Source organism: Cariama cristata, unplaced genomic scaffold, assembly GCF_000690535.1.
Source record: "Cariama cristata isolate BGI_N322 unplaced genomic scaffold, ASM69053v1 Scaffold40869, whole genome shotgun sequence".
Classification (NCBI taxonomy): Eukaryota; Metazoa; Chordata; class Aves; order Cariamiformes; family Cariamidae; genus Cariama; species Cariama cristata.
Window position 1 is genome coordinate 1 of NW_009638185.1, and position 17,408 is coordinate 17,408.

The 17,408-nt window shown below is 38.5% G+C and overlaps 1 protein-coding gene across 1 annotated transcript; it reads left to right on the forward strand.

The window, feature by feature from the left end:
• Positions 1 to 807: 807 nt before the first annotated feature.
• Positions 808 to 16,992, forward strand: LOC104168138 (succinyl-CoA:3-ketoacid coenzyme A transferase 1, mitochondrial-like; the record flags this gene model as incomplete). Its single annotated transcript, XM_009708613.1, has 4 exons — positions 808 to 861; positions 2,428 to 2,536; positions 3,933 to 4,023; positions 16,857 to 16,992. Coding segments are annotated over exons 1-4 (390 nt in total), but the record flags the coding sequence as incomplete, so codon positions are not given.
• Positions 16,993 to 17,408: the final 416 nt, after the last annotated feature.

A 17,408-nucleotide genomic window follows, 5' to 3' on the forward strand; every position in this document is an offset into this window, starting at 1 on the left:
TGTGGTGACCCTAGGGGACCGGCCCGGAGGGTTGGCGTTGAGGTTTAATTTTTTTTAATTTTATTTCTCTCACATTTGAAATCACAGCACAATTACAGTACGCGACTGTGTATTTCAGTCTTGCTCTCACCACCTCAGTCTTTCCGAGAGGTGGGCTGCAGGTGTGGGCAGGGAGAGCCCAGCTCAGTGAGCACAGCTCCCTGGCAGCCCTGCCCTGTGTTGCCATTCATGAACGCGCGGAGTTCAGCCGTGCAGTTAGCTAGCTCGCTTGCTCTGCTCTTCCTGGGGGAAGCTTCTGCCAAACCTCACTGATCTAATAGTTTCCAGCCCATGTGTAACTATAGCCAAGTTAATTTTTTGTTTCTTCAGCCAGAATTGTTTCCGTGGCTTTTCTTATTTTAGTTGAAACAACTCATCTACTCTCCTTCTCATACCCGTGTGTACTCTTCCTAATGTCTTTATGGACAAATAATCATAGCTCTTTCAGTCTTTGTTTTGCTAAGCTATATTTTGCTCTTCTATAAAATTTACTTCGATTTTGTTGATGATTCTATGAGCTCATCTGTCCCCATGTTAGTTCTCTCTTAAACGTGGGCTGCCAGAATTGCAGCCAGCTCCTGACATCTTAGCTTGCTGCCCCAGTGTGCAGAGGAACATGGGTGATCCCTATCTCCTCTGCTCCCTGGAAGCCCATTGCTCTCAAATGGCAGAGTGAGTGGGAAAGGGACTGAAAGAACGTATTTGGTATAGAAAGGCAGATACCCTTATTAGAGACATCCAACCTGGGAATGCACGCATATATAACACATGCCGCTCTGTTGTTCCCCACTGTTACAAGCAGTTGGGAAGATTAAAGAAAAGGTACTGTATGGTCTCTTTAAAATATTTTCCTATGTGTGGGTACAGGGACACGGCAGTGGCCTGGCCTCCCTTCAGCCCTGGCCCTCATGCCTGCTTGCAGCCCTGTTCTACCGGCCCTTGTGAGACTGTCAGCACTTAATAAGCATTATGTCACTTGCCTACTGAATGTGACCAGAAGAGACACTGTTTACAGTCTTAGTGTCATTAGAAAAAATGTTTCTGAAAGAAATAGTCGTGGTACAATTGAGCACAGGGAAAGATCTTCTCACCTGGCACTCTTCCTTATGACCCATGTACTGACTTTTTATTTTTTTTTGGAGCCTATCAAAGCAGAGGAACATTGGTGTTTCCACTGGGAAGGCGATAAGCCTCCATTCAGTAAGGTTTTCTTAATATTCATTATAAACTCTTGCAGCCTCAATTTATGAAGAAGGCAGTTTGTGTAATCTTGAAACTGAGCCAAAAATTGTTGCCCTGGTCGTAACTGGATCTTAAGGCAACTCTTTAGGAAAGAGTTAGGCTATTGTCCTTAAAATGTGTGTAGATTAGCTTGGTTGTTACTTATTTACTCATTCTTCCTCTTTCCTGCTTTAAAATTTCTGACTACTGGTAGCAAATTAGAAGTGGAAACACCAGTAGGTAGTATTTTGACTTCCAAATACTCTCAATTTATGGTGACTGTGTCAATGTAGTGACTTAAATGTCAATTGCTCCTGGTGCCTTGACAGTACTTGATTAGCATTAATGCATGGTAGTATTAGTGGGAAATACTTAAAGAAGAAAAAAATTAAAGTGTAACCATGACCTAAGAATATAATAGATGAGTTATGATGATTACGGTGTAATGGTTTTGCACTGTGAAGACTAGTTTTGGGGGTGGAATTTGTATTGATTTCCCTCCTGCCCTCCCTGTTTCATCAGTTTGTTGGGGTCTCCCTGATTCTGGCCTACTCTTCAACACAAAGAGCTCTGACTGTGTGAGGAAGCTGGGGGAAGGTTCACTCCGTTGAAGGGAGTCCCTGCTTACTATACTGCCAGCACAGCACTGAACTTCATATTGTTCCTGGGCCTTCACTCGAGTTTTGTGGTGGTGTTGGGTCTCCGCTTCACCAATTTCTGGTAACGTTTAGTGTCTAGATATCTTTGAAGCTACAAGTAGCAGTACACAGGCTAGAACACTCTTTGGGTTGCTCTAACTCATGCTGGAGAATTGCATTTGTGAATCTGTTCACAATAAGTCATAATTTGTCAGCAGTCTAGGATGGAATTCAGAAGTTTAAAATCTGTTTGGATATTGTCAAATTGATGCAGCTCAAGTTAAACCTAAAGCGTTCATAATACATATGATATTTTAAAATATGGATGATGCAGGGGATAGAGAGACAAGAGAGTCCTTATTTGGAGACCTGAACCCTTCTTTCCCTCCCTCTAATCTTTCGTGTTTAATGTAGCAATATCTTTTTTTATTTATTTCCCCCCTTATCTAGCCAGAGGGATGGTCATCATTAGAAATCTACTGTGTAATGCTTTTTGTCCATTCACTTATTTCTTTTAATGTTGTTCCAGATTTGTGGATGCTACTTTTCTACCAGCTGTCACCGCAACACCAAATTTTATACTGATCCTGTTGAAGCTGTAAAAGACATACCCAATGGGGCGACTATACTTGTTGGTGGTAAATAGTTAAATGCTTTATGGCTGCAGTCACATTAGTGAGATACTTTTTACCATTTTACCGTGTTTCTTTCAATATTAACTGGTTTGAGAATCCATATACTTGTATGGGAATTTTAAACAAGTGGTTGCCTACTCTGCTAAGGAGGGGCAGACTCCTTTGGTGAGAAAATCCCGTTTGTTTCTTAGGGGAGGGAAAAAACCTCAGAAAAATCATTAGATTTTTTTACCCACTAGTGAAGTGTTAGACTTGACTTGTGCCAGTCTGAATGCAGAAAATCAACTTGGGCTTTTTCAAGTTAGCTTTGTTATTTGAGATGTTGAAGAAATAAAATTTGATTTGATTTTTTTATGGTAGCATTCTCCATATTCTGTGTATGCCTAGTTGCTGGGTCTCTGTGACCTTGAACAAGTTGCCTAACCTGTTTCTGGCTGTAGAAAGTGAGGATAATACTTATCGACATCGCACTAAGTGGTTATGTGTAGCATTTGCAGAAGAGTCAAGAAGTTGTGTCATACTGGCTTTCACTGTGACATAAGCTTTTGAATATTCTAGATGATTTCCACAATTTCACGCTGTTCAAGCTACTGAAAAAAAACGATCTTGCTATTTAGTAGGTTATAAGCGATTTTTACTACTGAAGAAGTAATGAATGTAAAGTTGTAAAACGTGGGAAACTTCACTGGAGATGTGTAATGAGGCAAAATGCCTTCTGGTAAGAATTACTGTATTTTTTTGTTGTTGGAGCAAGAGATGATCTGAGACTTAAGTGGTTGGGAAGGAAATGGTGGTAGTTGTGGTGTTAGAGCCTAGCCTAAGACTTAGGTGCCTCACATGTGGCATGGTGTTTTGTTATAGGCAGACTGGATTCTTGCATAATAGGTAGGAGTGTGAGACATGTCAGCCTGGGTGGAGATCTGGGTTACTGTGCTTCCAGTTACACATCTTCCCGAGAGCATTAAGATCCCCAGATTTTTGTCACGTAATTGCAGGCTAAGGTGCATGGGAGAACTCCTCACTCCTCCTATTTGACATAGTTATCTGCAGCGAAGAACTGAAGGTTAGTTGGGTAAAAAGAGGAGAAATAATGTGTACAATAGTTAGGACACACATCAGGAGAGCCAAGGTCCTGGAGCCTCTGCAAAGGCCATTTGAGTGTGAGCAGACCTCTGATGATTAAATGGCTTTCATCCAAACTGGGAAGCACTTAGTGACTGGGAGATTCCAGTACTAGGGTGCAACTCTGTCCAGAAGTGTTGGTTTCTTTAGTCAACTGAGGAGCTTGTTCTACTCAGAAAAGTTTTTTAATTAAACAGTGCACATTCTCAGACTCCTGATTAATCTGTGTTCTTTTCAAACACTTGTTACATATTCAATTTTCTTTTATTTTATGTAGGTTTTGGTTTGTGTGGGATTCCTGAAAACCTCATTGGGGGTTTACTGAAGACTGGAGTAAAGGGAATAACAGCAGTCAGTAATAATGCAGGGTAGGTACTCATATGTCTGTGGTTTCGTAAGTACAGACTAAATATTCCGTTCGTGTGAAAAGGCTGATATGTATGATAAAGTCTTACTTTTCATCATAAGAGTTTTCATATTAACCACACAGCTTTGTTTGAAAGTGTTATTTTTGAAATGAACCCAGAAAGTATAGTACTTTATGTATACTCAGCTGTCCCAGGAAGCAGTTGTCGCTGTTGTAGACAGTTGCAATTGTGTATATTTATATTTATTTGACTGGTTGACTGTAACTGAAAATTCTAACTTAGAAGCTTTAAATGTGGGGGGCTTTTGTGTGTGTGAAGTTCTAAATAGGACTTTTTTTTTTTAACTACAGTTTGGTGCTTTCTGACATTCTTATTGTAATTCTGTTACTTTAAAAAAAAAAACCAAACAACAGAAACAGTCGAGAATATTTATGATGGAAAAATGGACAGGCTCTTTAATAAAATTTCCCCTTTAATGGGTCTTGGAATTTTTTAATTATTTTTTTAAATGTTTGCCCAATAATTTTTACACAAGCTGTTCATTGTAGTAGACTCCACAATACCTAACAATGTTCATATAGAGAAGTAACTGCAACCACTTCTGTACAAGTTAATTGATAAAATAGAAATGGAATTAAAGAAAAATATTCATATGCAGAATATAATGACTTCTATTTGAAATCAGTCTGGTCAGTAAGACTGATACTCTGTTCCTTGCAGTGTTGCTGGATGACTAGCATCTGCAGGTGGCCCTAACCTTGGTTCAGAGACTTACCCTATTAAATGTCATCTTTGGCAACATAGTAATTCCAGTGTAATTTAGTTCATTGTAGATTTAAAGAATATTAGAAGACTGATGTCTCCTAGTGGCATTGTATTTTGTTCAGAAAATTTTCTTTGGAGCTCATCCTAAACTCTATTGTCTTGTGAAATAAGAATCTTCTCACAGTTAGATGTAGTCTTTGAAATTTTTATTTTCTTTTTAAGTTTTTTATACTGTTGCTTACTTTCATCAAATGGTAATATCTGTCTTATTACATTTTCTGTGAACTTTTTACTTTTGATTTCTGTATTTCTTGTGAAATAATGAGAATTTTGTATTGTTTTCATGGAGCTTCATTAATGCTTGCAATTATGAGCCCTTTCCTTGGCTTGGAAGTCTCTTGTCTGTTCTGTAGAAGCTCAGGCTTTATCCAACTTCAGAACAAGAGCGGAAGGGAAAAAAAAAATCACTGGGAAAATGTTTTATTCTGTACCTATGTTAGAATAAAATAGAGACAAATTTATGTGAGCCAGAAAGGTTGTTTGAATATAAAGAACTTTGTTCTTCATAGAAAATGAAAATACATGTCAAACCTTGCTCCTTCAATTCCTCCAGCCTTGCCAAAGAAGTGAATTAGGTGGCATTTATCTAATGACGCTTTGTGCTATTTTCAGCTGCATCATTATATCTCCCATATACTTTGTCCATAGATTTGCATCCCAATCTGTTTTGTTTTTAACTCAACTGTATTTAACATAAGTTGAAACCAGAATACCATTTAAAAACCACAGATTTAGTTTGTGTATATATATGTAGTTCAGGCTTCTGAGGCTGATGTTCAGAATATTTTGATCTTTTTTTTTCAATGCTTCAGGCTTGCCATTGCACATTCATTGGATAACAGATATAATTTTTGTTGGTATTTGGCACATACACAGTCAAACTCAAGCTCCTTAGACTCTTGTGGGAAACAGTTTCTGCTGGATGATAAGGAGAGAGAAGGAGGCAGAAATAATTTTGGGTGGAAATACCAATTACTTAGAGATCATTCATTTTCCTCATTCTTATTTCTGAAACACACACATGTATGTAGGTGGAGAGATTGCACAGGTGCTCCTGGGAGGGAGGTGAGGGTTTGAAATTGAGGAATAGTGAAAAGAGAAGCATTGTGGAATAGAATGGAGAAGATGACATTTTGTCTTGTATTCTGCATATAGTTGGTGGTATTATAGGTTAGAATTAATTTTGCTTGAAATAATGCTAAGTTTCCTGAAAATTCTTTGGACTTTGAGGCTGGAGTGATTACTGTAAAACACTGGGTTGGTGGCAGTAAAGCAAAATTTAATTCCTTTTTTCTTCAAACTAGTTTTCCATGAATATTCATGGAAGTCTGGTAAGCTCCTCACAGAACAATGTAATAATTTGAAAATGCCCAAGATCATCTAGGCTTTCCATAAAGTCTGGTTTGTAAAAATCCTGGTTTTGCTGTCGTATTGAACAGTATCATTTATTTTGAAATTAAATTCATAATAAAATATAGTCTCATCTATGTTTTTTATTTATTATTTTACTTTCATATGGAACTTAGCCTGCTATAGTTCAGTAGGGTTTAAGCATCTTCTAATACCATGTCAAAAAGCATAGTGATATTATCAAGTATTGCAATACTAATAATCGGATTTTAAGACTGAAGTAGCACAGCGATCATATACTCTGCAGCAATAGTATTCACAAGGTTAATTGTTCCTGTAATCTGGAGATGTTGGGTGCTTTGTGGGATGAGTAATTTGCCACTGTGCAAGATGCCTCAGGATTCCGTGTGTTTTGCTTTGGTGCTGTTGTGTTGCAGTTCATGCCTTGCTGTGTTTCACCTTCTACACTGCAGCTGTTTTCTCCAGCTCTTCCAGCAAACACAAGGTGATTGGTTGTGGTTAGGTTTTCTCATCCTGCAGTGGGGTTAGCAGGCAACTTGTAATTGCAGCAGGGAAGGAGCCAAGTACATAGACAACCTGTTCTGGAGAACAGTGCAGCTACATGGATGAAGTCACATGTCTTTTGATACGCATGAACCACAAAATGTGTTACAGAGCTATCTGTTTATAACTAAAATGGCAGCAGTAGAGACAGTGCTTCACTTACATCTAGGGGAAAGCAGTAATTAGGAAGTCCTGCAGTGCTCTTACCAACTCTTTTAGCTGGAAAGAGTAGGGTTTGGGCACCAGGTTCAGCAAAGCCTAGAAATGCTTGGCAGTGTCTGGATACAGCTTTAAAGGAGTAGGATGTTTACAAGTTCACACCCTGCTATTCTATGCTGCAGTGTAATAGGGAGGAGATTCCTCCTGCAAATCCTTGTTCAAATCACGTAGTTGCTGGCACATAAAGTCCTTGTTTTGGCCTTTGAAAGTCTTGCCAAGTACAGGTTGTACAGTAGTGTGTGGGGTGCTCTTGGGCGCCCTAGTTATTGTCTGTTCCTGTGCATTATGCTAGTGTGTACACTCTGTGCCATCCAGTGAAACGGCACCTTTAAGAGCAGTTACTCTTTTGCCAAGCCAAACAAGGCAAAGTGTTTGAAAGTGAAACAGTACAAATAACCAGTATCTCTGGTATTTGCATGGCTTGCTGCAGGGGAAACTGAAGCTTGTGAACCAGGGAGATAGTGAAAGATACCATGGTGGGTGGGTATGCTTCTGAAATACAGCCTCTCACACCTTCCCTTAAAACTTGTTTTGCCTACGTTGCTCATATTTTAAATACTTCCTTTACTCTGTGTTATTATAAGCCCTTTAATTTTAGAGGATTCTGTCTCAGTAAGCTACTAAAATCCATTTTTTAAAATTTTTGCTGCTTTATTGTTTAAGTTTATTTCACTCCACATATGTCATTAGGTCTTTATTTTAAGCCTTGATTCAGGAAATTCCTAACATAGTTGTGGTTAGTATACAGTACCTTCTTGCATATAGCTGTTTTTTCATCTGCATGTGACTTTGTGGTATCTTGTTGCATACTGATTTCAAGTTACAGTGGACTTGGACATTGCAGGTCAGCTTATGCTGAGACTTTCCTAATGCACGCTATCAGACCTATTGTTTCAGTATCTCTGTAGTAACAAAAACTATGTTCTTGTCAACACAGCCAAATATTTAAAGTGAAAGTTTAAGAAATTGGCACCAAATTATTATTTTCAATTAATTTTGCTTAATGAAATGGGTAACTAATTTTGGCTATAACCACATTCTGAGATCAACAGTTTCATCCTCTCTCTACCACCTCAATAGACAGAATTTGTACTTGGTAAAAATGAAGTCTGTTACTTGTAATAGCTGCAGATGTGGTGTGATTGTTGTATCAAATGAGCTACTTCCCTCTGGGCTTTGTCTGCCTTTGAGACTTAAATATACATTCTTTTTGAATGCAATAATGTTGAACAGTAGGGTTTAACTTACTGTAAAAATAGAGAAGTCACAGTTAATATCTTAATTACTAATCACCTGAGTGATCATCTAAAAGCAGATTGACAGCATGCTGTCAGATTATCACAGATTCAGACTGCTTAAAAGGCATTATCAGCTTTTTGAACCTTTGGTCTCCATGTTCTTTTTGAAGAAGTTGTTTTTATGTTACAAAGTTTTGCATTAGTAAGGAGAAAATAGCTTTGAGATAAGCATTTGAACTGTTGGTGGTGATGCCTGAATACACTGTTATTTCTGTTGAACATAATACCCTTGCTTTCCTAATGGGCTGTTTGCATTTGCCACATCTCTGGATAAGGTACTACTCTATGGCATCAGATACAATGGTAAACTTACTGCACCCCATATTGTAAAGCACAAAAGGTATTTTTATGTTCTTAGCAGTTAAATATTTTGAATTTAAGGCACGATTGACAAATATTATGTATGTTAAAGTTTAAGATTGTATCTTTTTAGTCATTGCTTTGAATTTTATGTTTCTGTTAAAAACAAAATGTGTCTGCCATCTTTGTCACAGATTCCTGTTTGTTCTTGCATATGTAACTCCTATGGTGTAACACCATCCTTATTATTACTTTGATATATATATATATATATATACACATTATATATACTTATATGTTATTCACACACATATAATATATATGTATTTATATTACGTTTATGTATTTAAAAAAATATATATATACCATCGAGTGGGAGTTGCATTCCAAGTTCACAGAAAGTTGAGAAGTTTTTGCACATAATGTAATGTGTCAGGTGGTTTTAATGGCATAAATTTGGCAATGCCTTGATTCAGAGAGCTAAAATGTAACTGAAAAAGTCTGTGAGGGACTGGGAAGAAAGCTTATATGTACACAAAGATATGATCAAGGTGATACTCAGAGTATCTTACATTGTGTGTGTCATTTTTGTATATGCATGAGAAATTCTTTAAACATCTCAAATTAAACATGCTTTCAGAAGTGAAATACAAGGTCACTAGTGACTCTTATCTCTCTTGGTGGAGAGAGATGAGTGGAGTTAGGTAAAATCCTGTGCACAGCAAGTTGCCAAAATCATGAGGCAAGGTATGTAAGGTATTTTCAGTGTTATGTTGATTATTTGAAGCAGTTTACTTTTTTTTTAAATCATCTCCATTCTTTCTAAAGAATCTAATCAGATGCTTTATTACAGCTGTTAAATTGGTGACACTGCGTGAACTGCAAATCCCTGAAAATCTGACCAGGTCATCTTGCTAATTTTAGTGTGGAGGTTATTTAGGATTCTGGCAGGGTGAATTGTACTAAACTTTACACTACATAGAACTGTTGAGAAATCAGCTCTGCAGATCACTTTCTGTGATTACAAATGACAACAAAATAGGTATAACTCAGCATGGTCGAGGAACTGTGTCAACTTGGTTTTAGAAAAGTGATAATAAAAGTTAAACCTAGCTTTAAGCCAGGACACTTTTGAAGTGTGATGCATTCATGCTGAAATTCAAGTATTTGTTGAATTAAGTCTATAGCATATAACTTCACTGTGAAGGAAAAATATGGTAAATTTTAAAAGTTCTGAATAGAGTTGTTTATTTGTTGTAATAAAAACACAGTACGCCATTTCGAGCAGAAAGGAATGTGGAAAGAGGAGACCTTGCTGCTGACATAACCATGTACAGTGCTTGCCCTCTTCAAAAATTATCTGCCTTTGCAACCTTTCAATGGACTTTGGCTATAAGCCTGCACCCATCATTCTTACAGGAGTGGAGCATCGTTTTTGAAGGAGGGTAGCAGAGGAAGAATACTGCCATTTTGCTGTGAGGCTGGACCTGAGATGAAGTTATCAGAGCAGAAAGGACAGAGTTCCCCTGAGAAGGCTTTAGTAGTACAGGGAGAAGAGTGCAGTGCAAACACTGCAGAGAAGGAGCAGAGAGGATTTAAGGCTCAGTCACGCCAACTTGCACTCAGGGCCTCGTGATTCCCAGCAACCATGAGCTCCCTTATTTTCTTTCTTCTTTCTCCCCTCAAAGTGGAAGGAATCCCAGGCTGCTGAGCTGATAGAGATTCAGTGAACTGTTACCTTTGTCCTTTGCCATGGGCTGAAAAGGAGGTGAGACAGTTTCTGTGGTTTCTGGGAGTTGTGACCCACTGCCCTGTTTTCTGTCCCACCTCTTCCTTCTCCTGACCACAACTGCCTTAGCATATGGCAGCACCCATACTTTTCTCTTCCTCCTTTTTTCTTGGTTACCTTCCCTCAGAGAGCTTCTTCCTCTGTTCTGCTTTCCATTAAGCAGTGCCCATTGGGACAGATGGGAAGATGTCCTAGGAAAAAGGAAAGAAAAAAGGTGGCTGAAGACAGTGTCTCAAGAATCAAGAGGGCAAATAAATGTTATGCCTCTGTCTAATTGACCTTCCTATGAACTGAATCTGTTTTCTTCTCCTTGTTACTTGACTGCCATTCTTTGTCTTGCCCTTATTCTATGTACCCTGCTGGAAGTGGAGGACAGAAAAGGAGGACTGAGCAGGCTCCTTAGTAATCTTCCAGTGTAACACATGGGGGATTATTGTGGGACATAGTCTCACTGTTAAGAGCCAGCTAGAAGACTGGGGAAGATGAATCATCAAAAACTGTTATGTGGGTGATTCTCCACGTTTATTTTATCCTTGGTGTGCCTGCACTTTTGTTCGGTGTCTTCTAGCAAAAGCCATCTAGTAGGCATCTACTCATTTTCTGCACAAAGGCTGTAAAGGATCACTTTCTGGTGCTACCAGGATTATACGTTATGATTATTTTTGTGGACCTATGAAAGTGCATCACTAAGAACTTGGATGGTATCTTCAGCCACATACCTTCTTTCATGTTAGTAAAGTTTCATGCTATAGTCAGGCACCCCCTGTGAGCCTGAAAGTTTAAGGCTGTGTTAGTAGGAGATGCCAAACAGGTAGTGATTGATGCATTTGTTTTATTTGGGGAGTGTATCTGGCCTTCCCTAGGAAGTGTGGACCTATAGTGAGATGTAATTGGATTTAACTTGGAGCAGGTGTTCCTGAAGACTGAAAAGCTGATGTTGCAAAGTAAAACAGGCAAGATGAAGCCCCTTTTAAGTGAAAAATGATAGAGGAAATAATTTCCCTCTCCCATTCCTAGCCTCTTGCCAGGAAAATTTCTAGCTCTGGAACAGGTCCATCTGTTATCAAGTTTCATGCATAGTTGTGCAACACTTGGACCTGCCAAATGCCTGGAGAGTCTGCTCATGTATCTACAGAAGCTGACTGGTGTCTACATAAAGCGTTCTCCACGAGTAGGAGCAACCATAAATACTTTGCACCAACAGCAAGTTGCAGGAAACTAGTTTCTGCCTGAGGTGGAGCCTTGCCACAGGATCCTTGCTACATTCTTACTGCTTTCTCAATGCGTGGTCTTCAGGGGCCATGCAGTTACCCTCCCATCCTTCCAATCCCCAGATTATGAGAGGAGAAAGGTCAGATAGAGTATCATGTTAGCTCCTCTATGGCCAACATATTTTAATTCTCCAGAACTCAAACATTCATGTTACTCTTTCATAACCACTGACTTCTGGTCTTGTTGGGATCTCCCGTCAACATGCAACGCAGATCCTGGAGAATCTTTGAACAATGAGGGTAGAGAAAGCTTCTCTTTAAGAAATGTTGAATGAAGCCTTCATGCTAATTGATGCTGCTCACCATCAGTTTCCAGTGTTCCCAGTAAGGGCAGCCAGTCTGTCCTGACCACTCCCATTTTTCTCAAACATCTATAAATATCTTTACTAAGACAGATAGGAGAGTGTGGTTATCTCCTTTTACTAAAAAAAAAAAAAAAAAAGCCTTCTTCTGTCTCTTGCCAGAGCACTGTTACATTCCAGGTCTCCTTTTCTCTGCATAAGAGTGCAAGTTTCTATTCCCTGCTTCATTAGGCTGTGTAGAGCTGCTTGGTGGGTGTGAAGCTTTTATCAGCTTGGAAACGGGTAATCTCTTCTTCCCTGTGATGCTGTAGAATGTATTTTGCTTGAGCCACCAAAGAAAAAGGTCTGAGAGCTGCAAATTACCGTTTATCTGGAGTGCAACATCAACATATTGCCTTTACTACTTCTAGTATACTTTAGATATGTGAGCTAAATCTGGCTGGGAGTTATCCTTGGCTAGTTTTTTTATTAGAAGAGGCAGACATTAGTTTTAGACAGGGAAGTTTTGTAGATCTGAGAGGGACAAAACAATAGGAAGGAATGTTGCTGAACAACCAGACCTCCTTAATTTTTCTTGTGTGCATCAGTAGAATGGGAAACTTGCGTCAGCTACGTGCTTGATAAGTGCCAGGTTAGATCTCTTTTCCTGTATGTGTTTCATGTATTCTGTTGATTGAGATTTCATCCTGATGCAGAATGGAGAAACAACTAGAAATCCTATCAGTTTTGAGGGCAAAAGAATGCATTCTCTGTCTACCACTAATGTGTACTTTCCCTCTTTTGACATCATGCATAACAACTATATCAACTTCCACCACATCTTTTTCCTTCCTATCTAGGGCAACACGTTTTTATTGCACTCACCTTTGTGTAAATTTTTAAAGGACTGAATCCAGCTTTTAAAATACATATACAGGATGTATTCTTTCCATACACTCAGTAAATGATCTTTCTTGTTACTATTTGATAGGAAGGGCATTGCCTGCAAGACAGATGTTTTTGGGGTAACATTTTCAGCATAAACATAATTTAAGCTGAAAAATTCAAAGAAACTTTTGCACCTAAAACAATACAACGAAGAAAGCAGCAAAATATGAAAAGGGAGAACAAATAACTAGCAATTGCCATAAAAAGTGTTATATTGAAAGAAATTTCCCTAAACCAGAAATCGTCTTTATTTTCAGTCTTGATAGAGATGTCAAGTAAAGAGGAAAAGGAAGGGAGAATAGGAGTGAGAACAGCATTTTCACTGCTGTGTGAAATGTTAGTTTCTTAGGACATTCAAATACAAGAAAAAACATAGGAAACATAAAATAGGCTGAAGTACTCAAAATGAGTTTTTGGAGGGAGATAAAAGGAAAACTGATCTGCATGGAAAGAAAAAGGGTTCTTTTAGCTGAAAACCTGAATGCAGATTGCATCCTTAAAAAAGATGTATAATGCTATATTTCTTTTAAGAAATTAGCATCTAACATAAATGTATAAGATGAGTAACAGAAATTGGATTTTGTGATGCTGCTGTGAGGATGAAATACGCTTGGGAATTGAAGTAATTTTGTGTTATCAGGCAGGCAGAGCCTCTTGGTGCATGACTTTCTGAAGGTAAAATTCCTGTTCTCATTGTGCTAGGGAAATAAGGTTGTATGGCCTGTGTGCTCAGTGACTGATCCTCACTGCAATTTTATTTTTGAATAAATTGACTGCCTTTGAGGTGAGGAGAAAGAGTGACTTAAGAAGTGAAGAACAATATGGGATGAGTGTGACAGAGAATAGCTTTTGTGCAACTTTCTTTTTAATTTCTATAGGGAACTTTGTAACTACTAAGTTTTGCTTGAGAGAAGATACCTGCCTGCATTACATGAGGGAATCAAGCGTATCCATATGGCATCCTGCAGGATGATATGCAAAATCATGTTAAGGACAATGTGCTCCAGTAACTGCTTCTGAGACTGTAGGAGGAAAGATTATAGAATTCAGTGAAATGAGGCAGAAATTTCTTTAACCATTAGAAATCATTACAAATCTGCTGTTGATCCTTTGTTGCCATCCCTTTCTTCTGTGAGCGCACATTCAAAATTTTGTTGTCTGCATGCAGAAATCTCCTGTCTGCCTGTTTCTATTTGACAGCTTGCAAGTTCTGCAATGGTAAGGGCAGTGTTAACACCGGAATTATACACAGAAGTAGCAAACTGGTTTGTAAGCTGTTCAAGCTGCTCCTGCTTGTTCTTGCACTGCGAAGCACTGCACAGTTTTGTTTAACTTCTGTCCTTTTGCTACACAGTACTCTAGTTATACAAACTCATTAAACTGCCATCAGATATTGACTGATCTGTTACATTGCTTGCTATCTTTTAGAACGAGAGGTCAGGCTTTGATGGTTTTCTTGTGAGAGGGATTGTCCTGCTTTGCATGACCCTATACAGGAAATTCTGGCATTGGAATTTTTGTTCTTTTCTTAAATCCCTTTCTTTGCCCACAAGACTCCTCTTTCTGCTCTATTCCCAGCTCTTTTAGTTTCAAATTGCTAGAATTTTTTCCTGTGGGGAGTTAGAAATATAGGTTGTTTCCAGGCAGCACACATTTTTTTCTCAAGGCTTTGGCATTGCAACACTTTTAACATTGCATTAGAGTGAGATTTTTAATTTTTTTTTTATGGGTCAGTGTTGGAGAGTGGAGCAAGCTTTTATGGTAAGTCAAGTTCTTTACATCGGGAGAACATAGAGTGAATTCAGAGAACCAGATCAGAGAAGCTTGTTTCACTTCCTCTCACGCAGTTTCTAAAACACCCGAGTATGCATAAAAGTGGGCTATCTTCTTAATCTAGTCCTAACCTTAAAGTAGTCCTCATTATGCATGCAGATTGAGAAGTCTTCCTGGTTGCACGTGTGTCTGTGCAGCTATTGTGAGTATTGTGGTAGGTGGCAAGGAGCTGGTGCTGGTACTGTACTGCTCAGCCCCTCTGCCTTCACCTGCAGCACTACAGCACGTGCTATGGGACGTCGACGCTGGCAGGCAAGAGGATGGTGGTGCTGTTTTAAAGTGGGTTCATCATTACCACTTTTGTATTTGAAATGAATACTGTATAATAGTGAACTTTTTGAATCTGGCCTTTAGAAAGGATGCTGGGAGGTTGCAGCTGGGATGTCTGACATGGATCCCGAAGTGGTGAAATACATTAAGTGAGCTTTGGTTGTGTCTCGGTAGGTTCTTTCTTCTGATCTACACTAATCTATTGTGCAAAACAAATACCTTCCAGCTCACTCAGCATCATATCTTGATTTTTAATTTTTTTTTTTCTTTTTTTGAGTAAGATGGTATTTTTTTGTACGGGGAGTATAGATTTGTATTATAGTACTTACACATGTCTCCTTTACCTTCCTTTTTTCCCCATCACCATAGCTTATGAAGCCAGGTTTAGGGGATATACTTACGATAATTTGGGTAAGTTATAAGGAGGGAGAAAAGAGAGAAAGCACTCTGATGCATTACTTTCTTCATCTGGTTATTAGTGGAAAGACAGTTCATTTCTGACAGTACCTAGAGAGGGAAGCAGTATTGTAGATATGGTGGTGTAAGAATACAGAAAGGTGAACTTTGTATAGGAAAGGGATATATTTCATTAAAGCAATTCATAGAATTAGAAAATACAGAAAACCTTTTTTGAGCTCTTCTTCAGGAGTCGTGTTTTCAATAGGATGCATATATTGTAAGCATGTGCTGATATTACAGCATGCTGGATACTGGGTTTGCTTTCTTAAAGGATTCTGTTAATATTTTCCAGTATTTCTTATCCTGAAATCTCAAGCCATTGTGTGGATAATTAAGTCATACTGAAATGAGACAACTAGTGGCAGATATACATCACTTTTTGTGAGGTGCTTCTGGATCGTGGCATCTTTCCCGTAGTGGGAGTGGAAGGTCTGAATTGTCCATTCATATGTTGCAGAGATTAACAGGAACGTAGAGGAGCTTTGCACACATGTACCAGTCTGCCAACACCATGCATAATGTTTTGGAAATATGAAAGAAACATGCCTTTGTAATATAATCTCTGTTTATTTCCATTTTTATATTTTAACCTCATGTTTTTTCAAACTGAAATAGTTTTTTTACAGAGTCACTTTGTTACAGGAACTCTTGAAATATGTTCTTGTCCCATCAGTACCCAATATAGGGCGACAAACACCACAAAAATGCTAAGGACTAATAGAGAGTAATGTCTTTAGGATATTAGAATTTAGAAGTACTGGTACAGGGCAAACTTTATGTGTTATCTTTGACATTTAGTTTAAGCTGATAGGACACAGACAAGAAAATCTTGACTGCAGTGTTAATATCTTTTGCTGGAGTAGGCAATTTCTTAATAAGAAATTTAATTATTTACTGTAATAAGAAAATTTAAGTACAAATGTTCTTTTACCTTATATACAAAGTGGCACTATAAATGTGAATGTGCCTTTCTCCTTGAGCTGCTAAGCAATCACTTGACTTTTTCCTGGGGAGCAAGAATTTAAACAAAAAACAAGTCTTTGTTCACTCAAAGCCATGATGGGCCATGTGTGACTTTTTATTAATAGGTGAGGCTTTTTAAAGGGGTGGATATGTAAAATAATGCCACTTGTTAGGCTGGTGTTTGTAGCTGGCACATGTGAAATTTCTCTAAAAGGAAGTTTTGGATATATTCAGTGCCTTGGAAGAGATGAGGTCTGAGCACCAGACTGCAAAATTTTAATTGTAGCTTTGATGTTTTCCCCCCTAAAAGCTGGAATTTGATTTTTGTCTCCAAATCCTTATGTCTAAAGTGGAGGGAGATAACTTTGTTCTATCTTGATAAGTCATTAGAGTTTATCAAGTGCTTTGTATACAACAGAACTCTATTGTAAATGCTGAGTATTGTCTGCCTTTTTCTACACAGTGTTGACAATTTTGGACTTGGTCTTCTACTTCAGACTAAGCAGATAAAACGCATGGTGTCATCATATGTTGGAGAGAACGCTGAATTTGAACGCCAGTATTTATCTGGTGAGCTTGAAGTTGAGCTTACACCTCAGGTAAGGAGTGTCTCTAGGAGACTGGTGATTTCTTTTAATCTAAAATACTGAGTAGACTAATGCTTAAATGCTCTTATAAAATTATTTTGCTATCCAAATGTTTTGCCTGTGTGCAGATGTGCAGTAAAGACAGATGGCACTTGCATCTGTGGTGGGTTGACCCTGACTGGTTGCCAGGTGCCCACCAAAGCCGCTCTATCACTCCCTTCCTCAGCTGGACCGGGGAGACAAAATAAAATGAAAGGCTCATGGGTTGAGGTAAGGACAGGAAGAGATCACTCACCAGTTATTGTCACAGGCAAAACAGACTCGACTTGAGGAAATTAGTTTAATTTATTACCAAATAAATCAGAGTAGGATAATGAGAAATAAAGCCCAGTCTTAAAAAAAACCACCTTCCCCCCACCCCTCCCTTC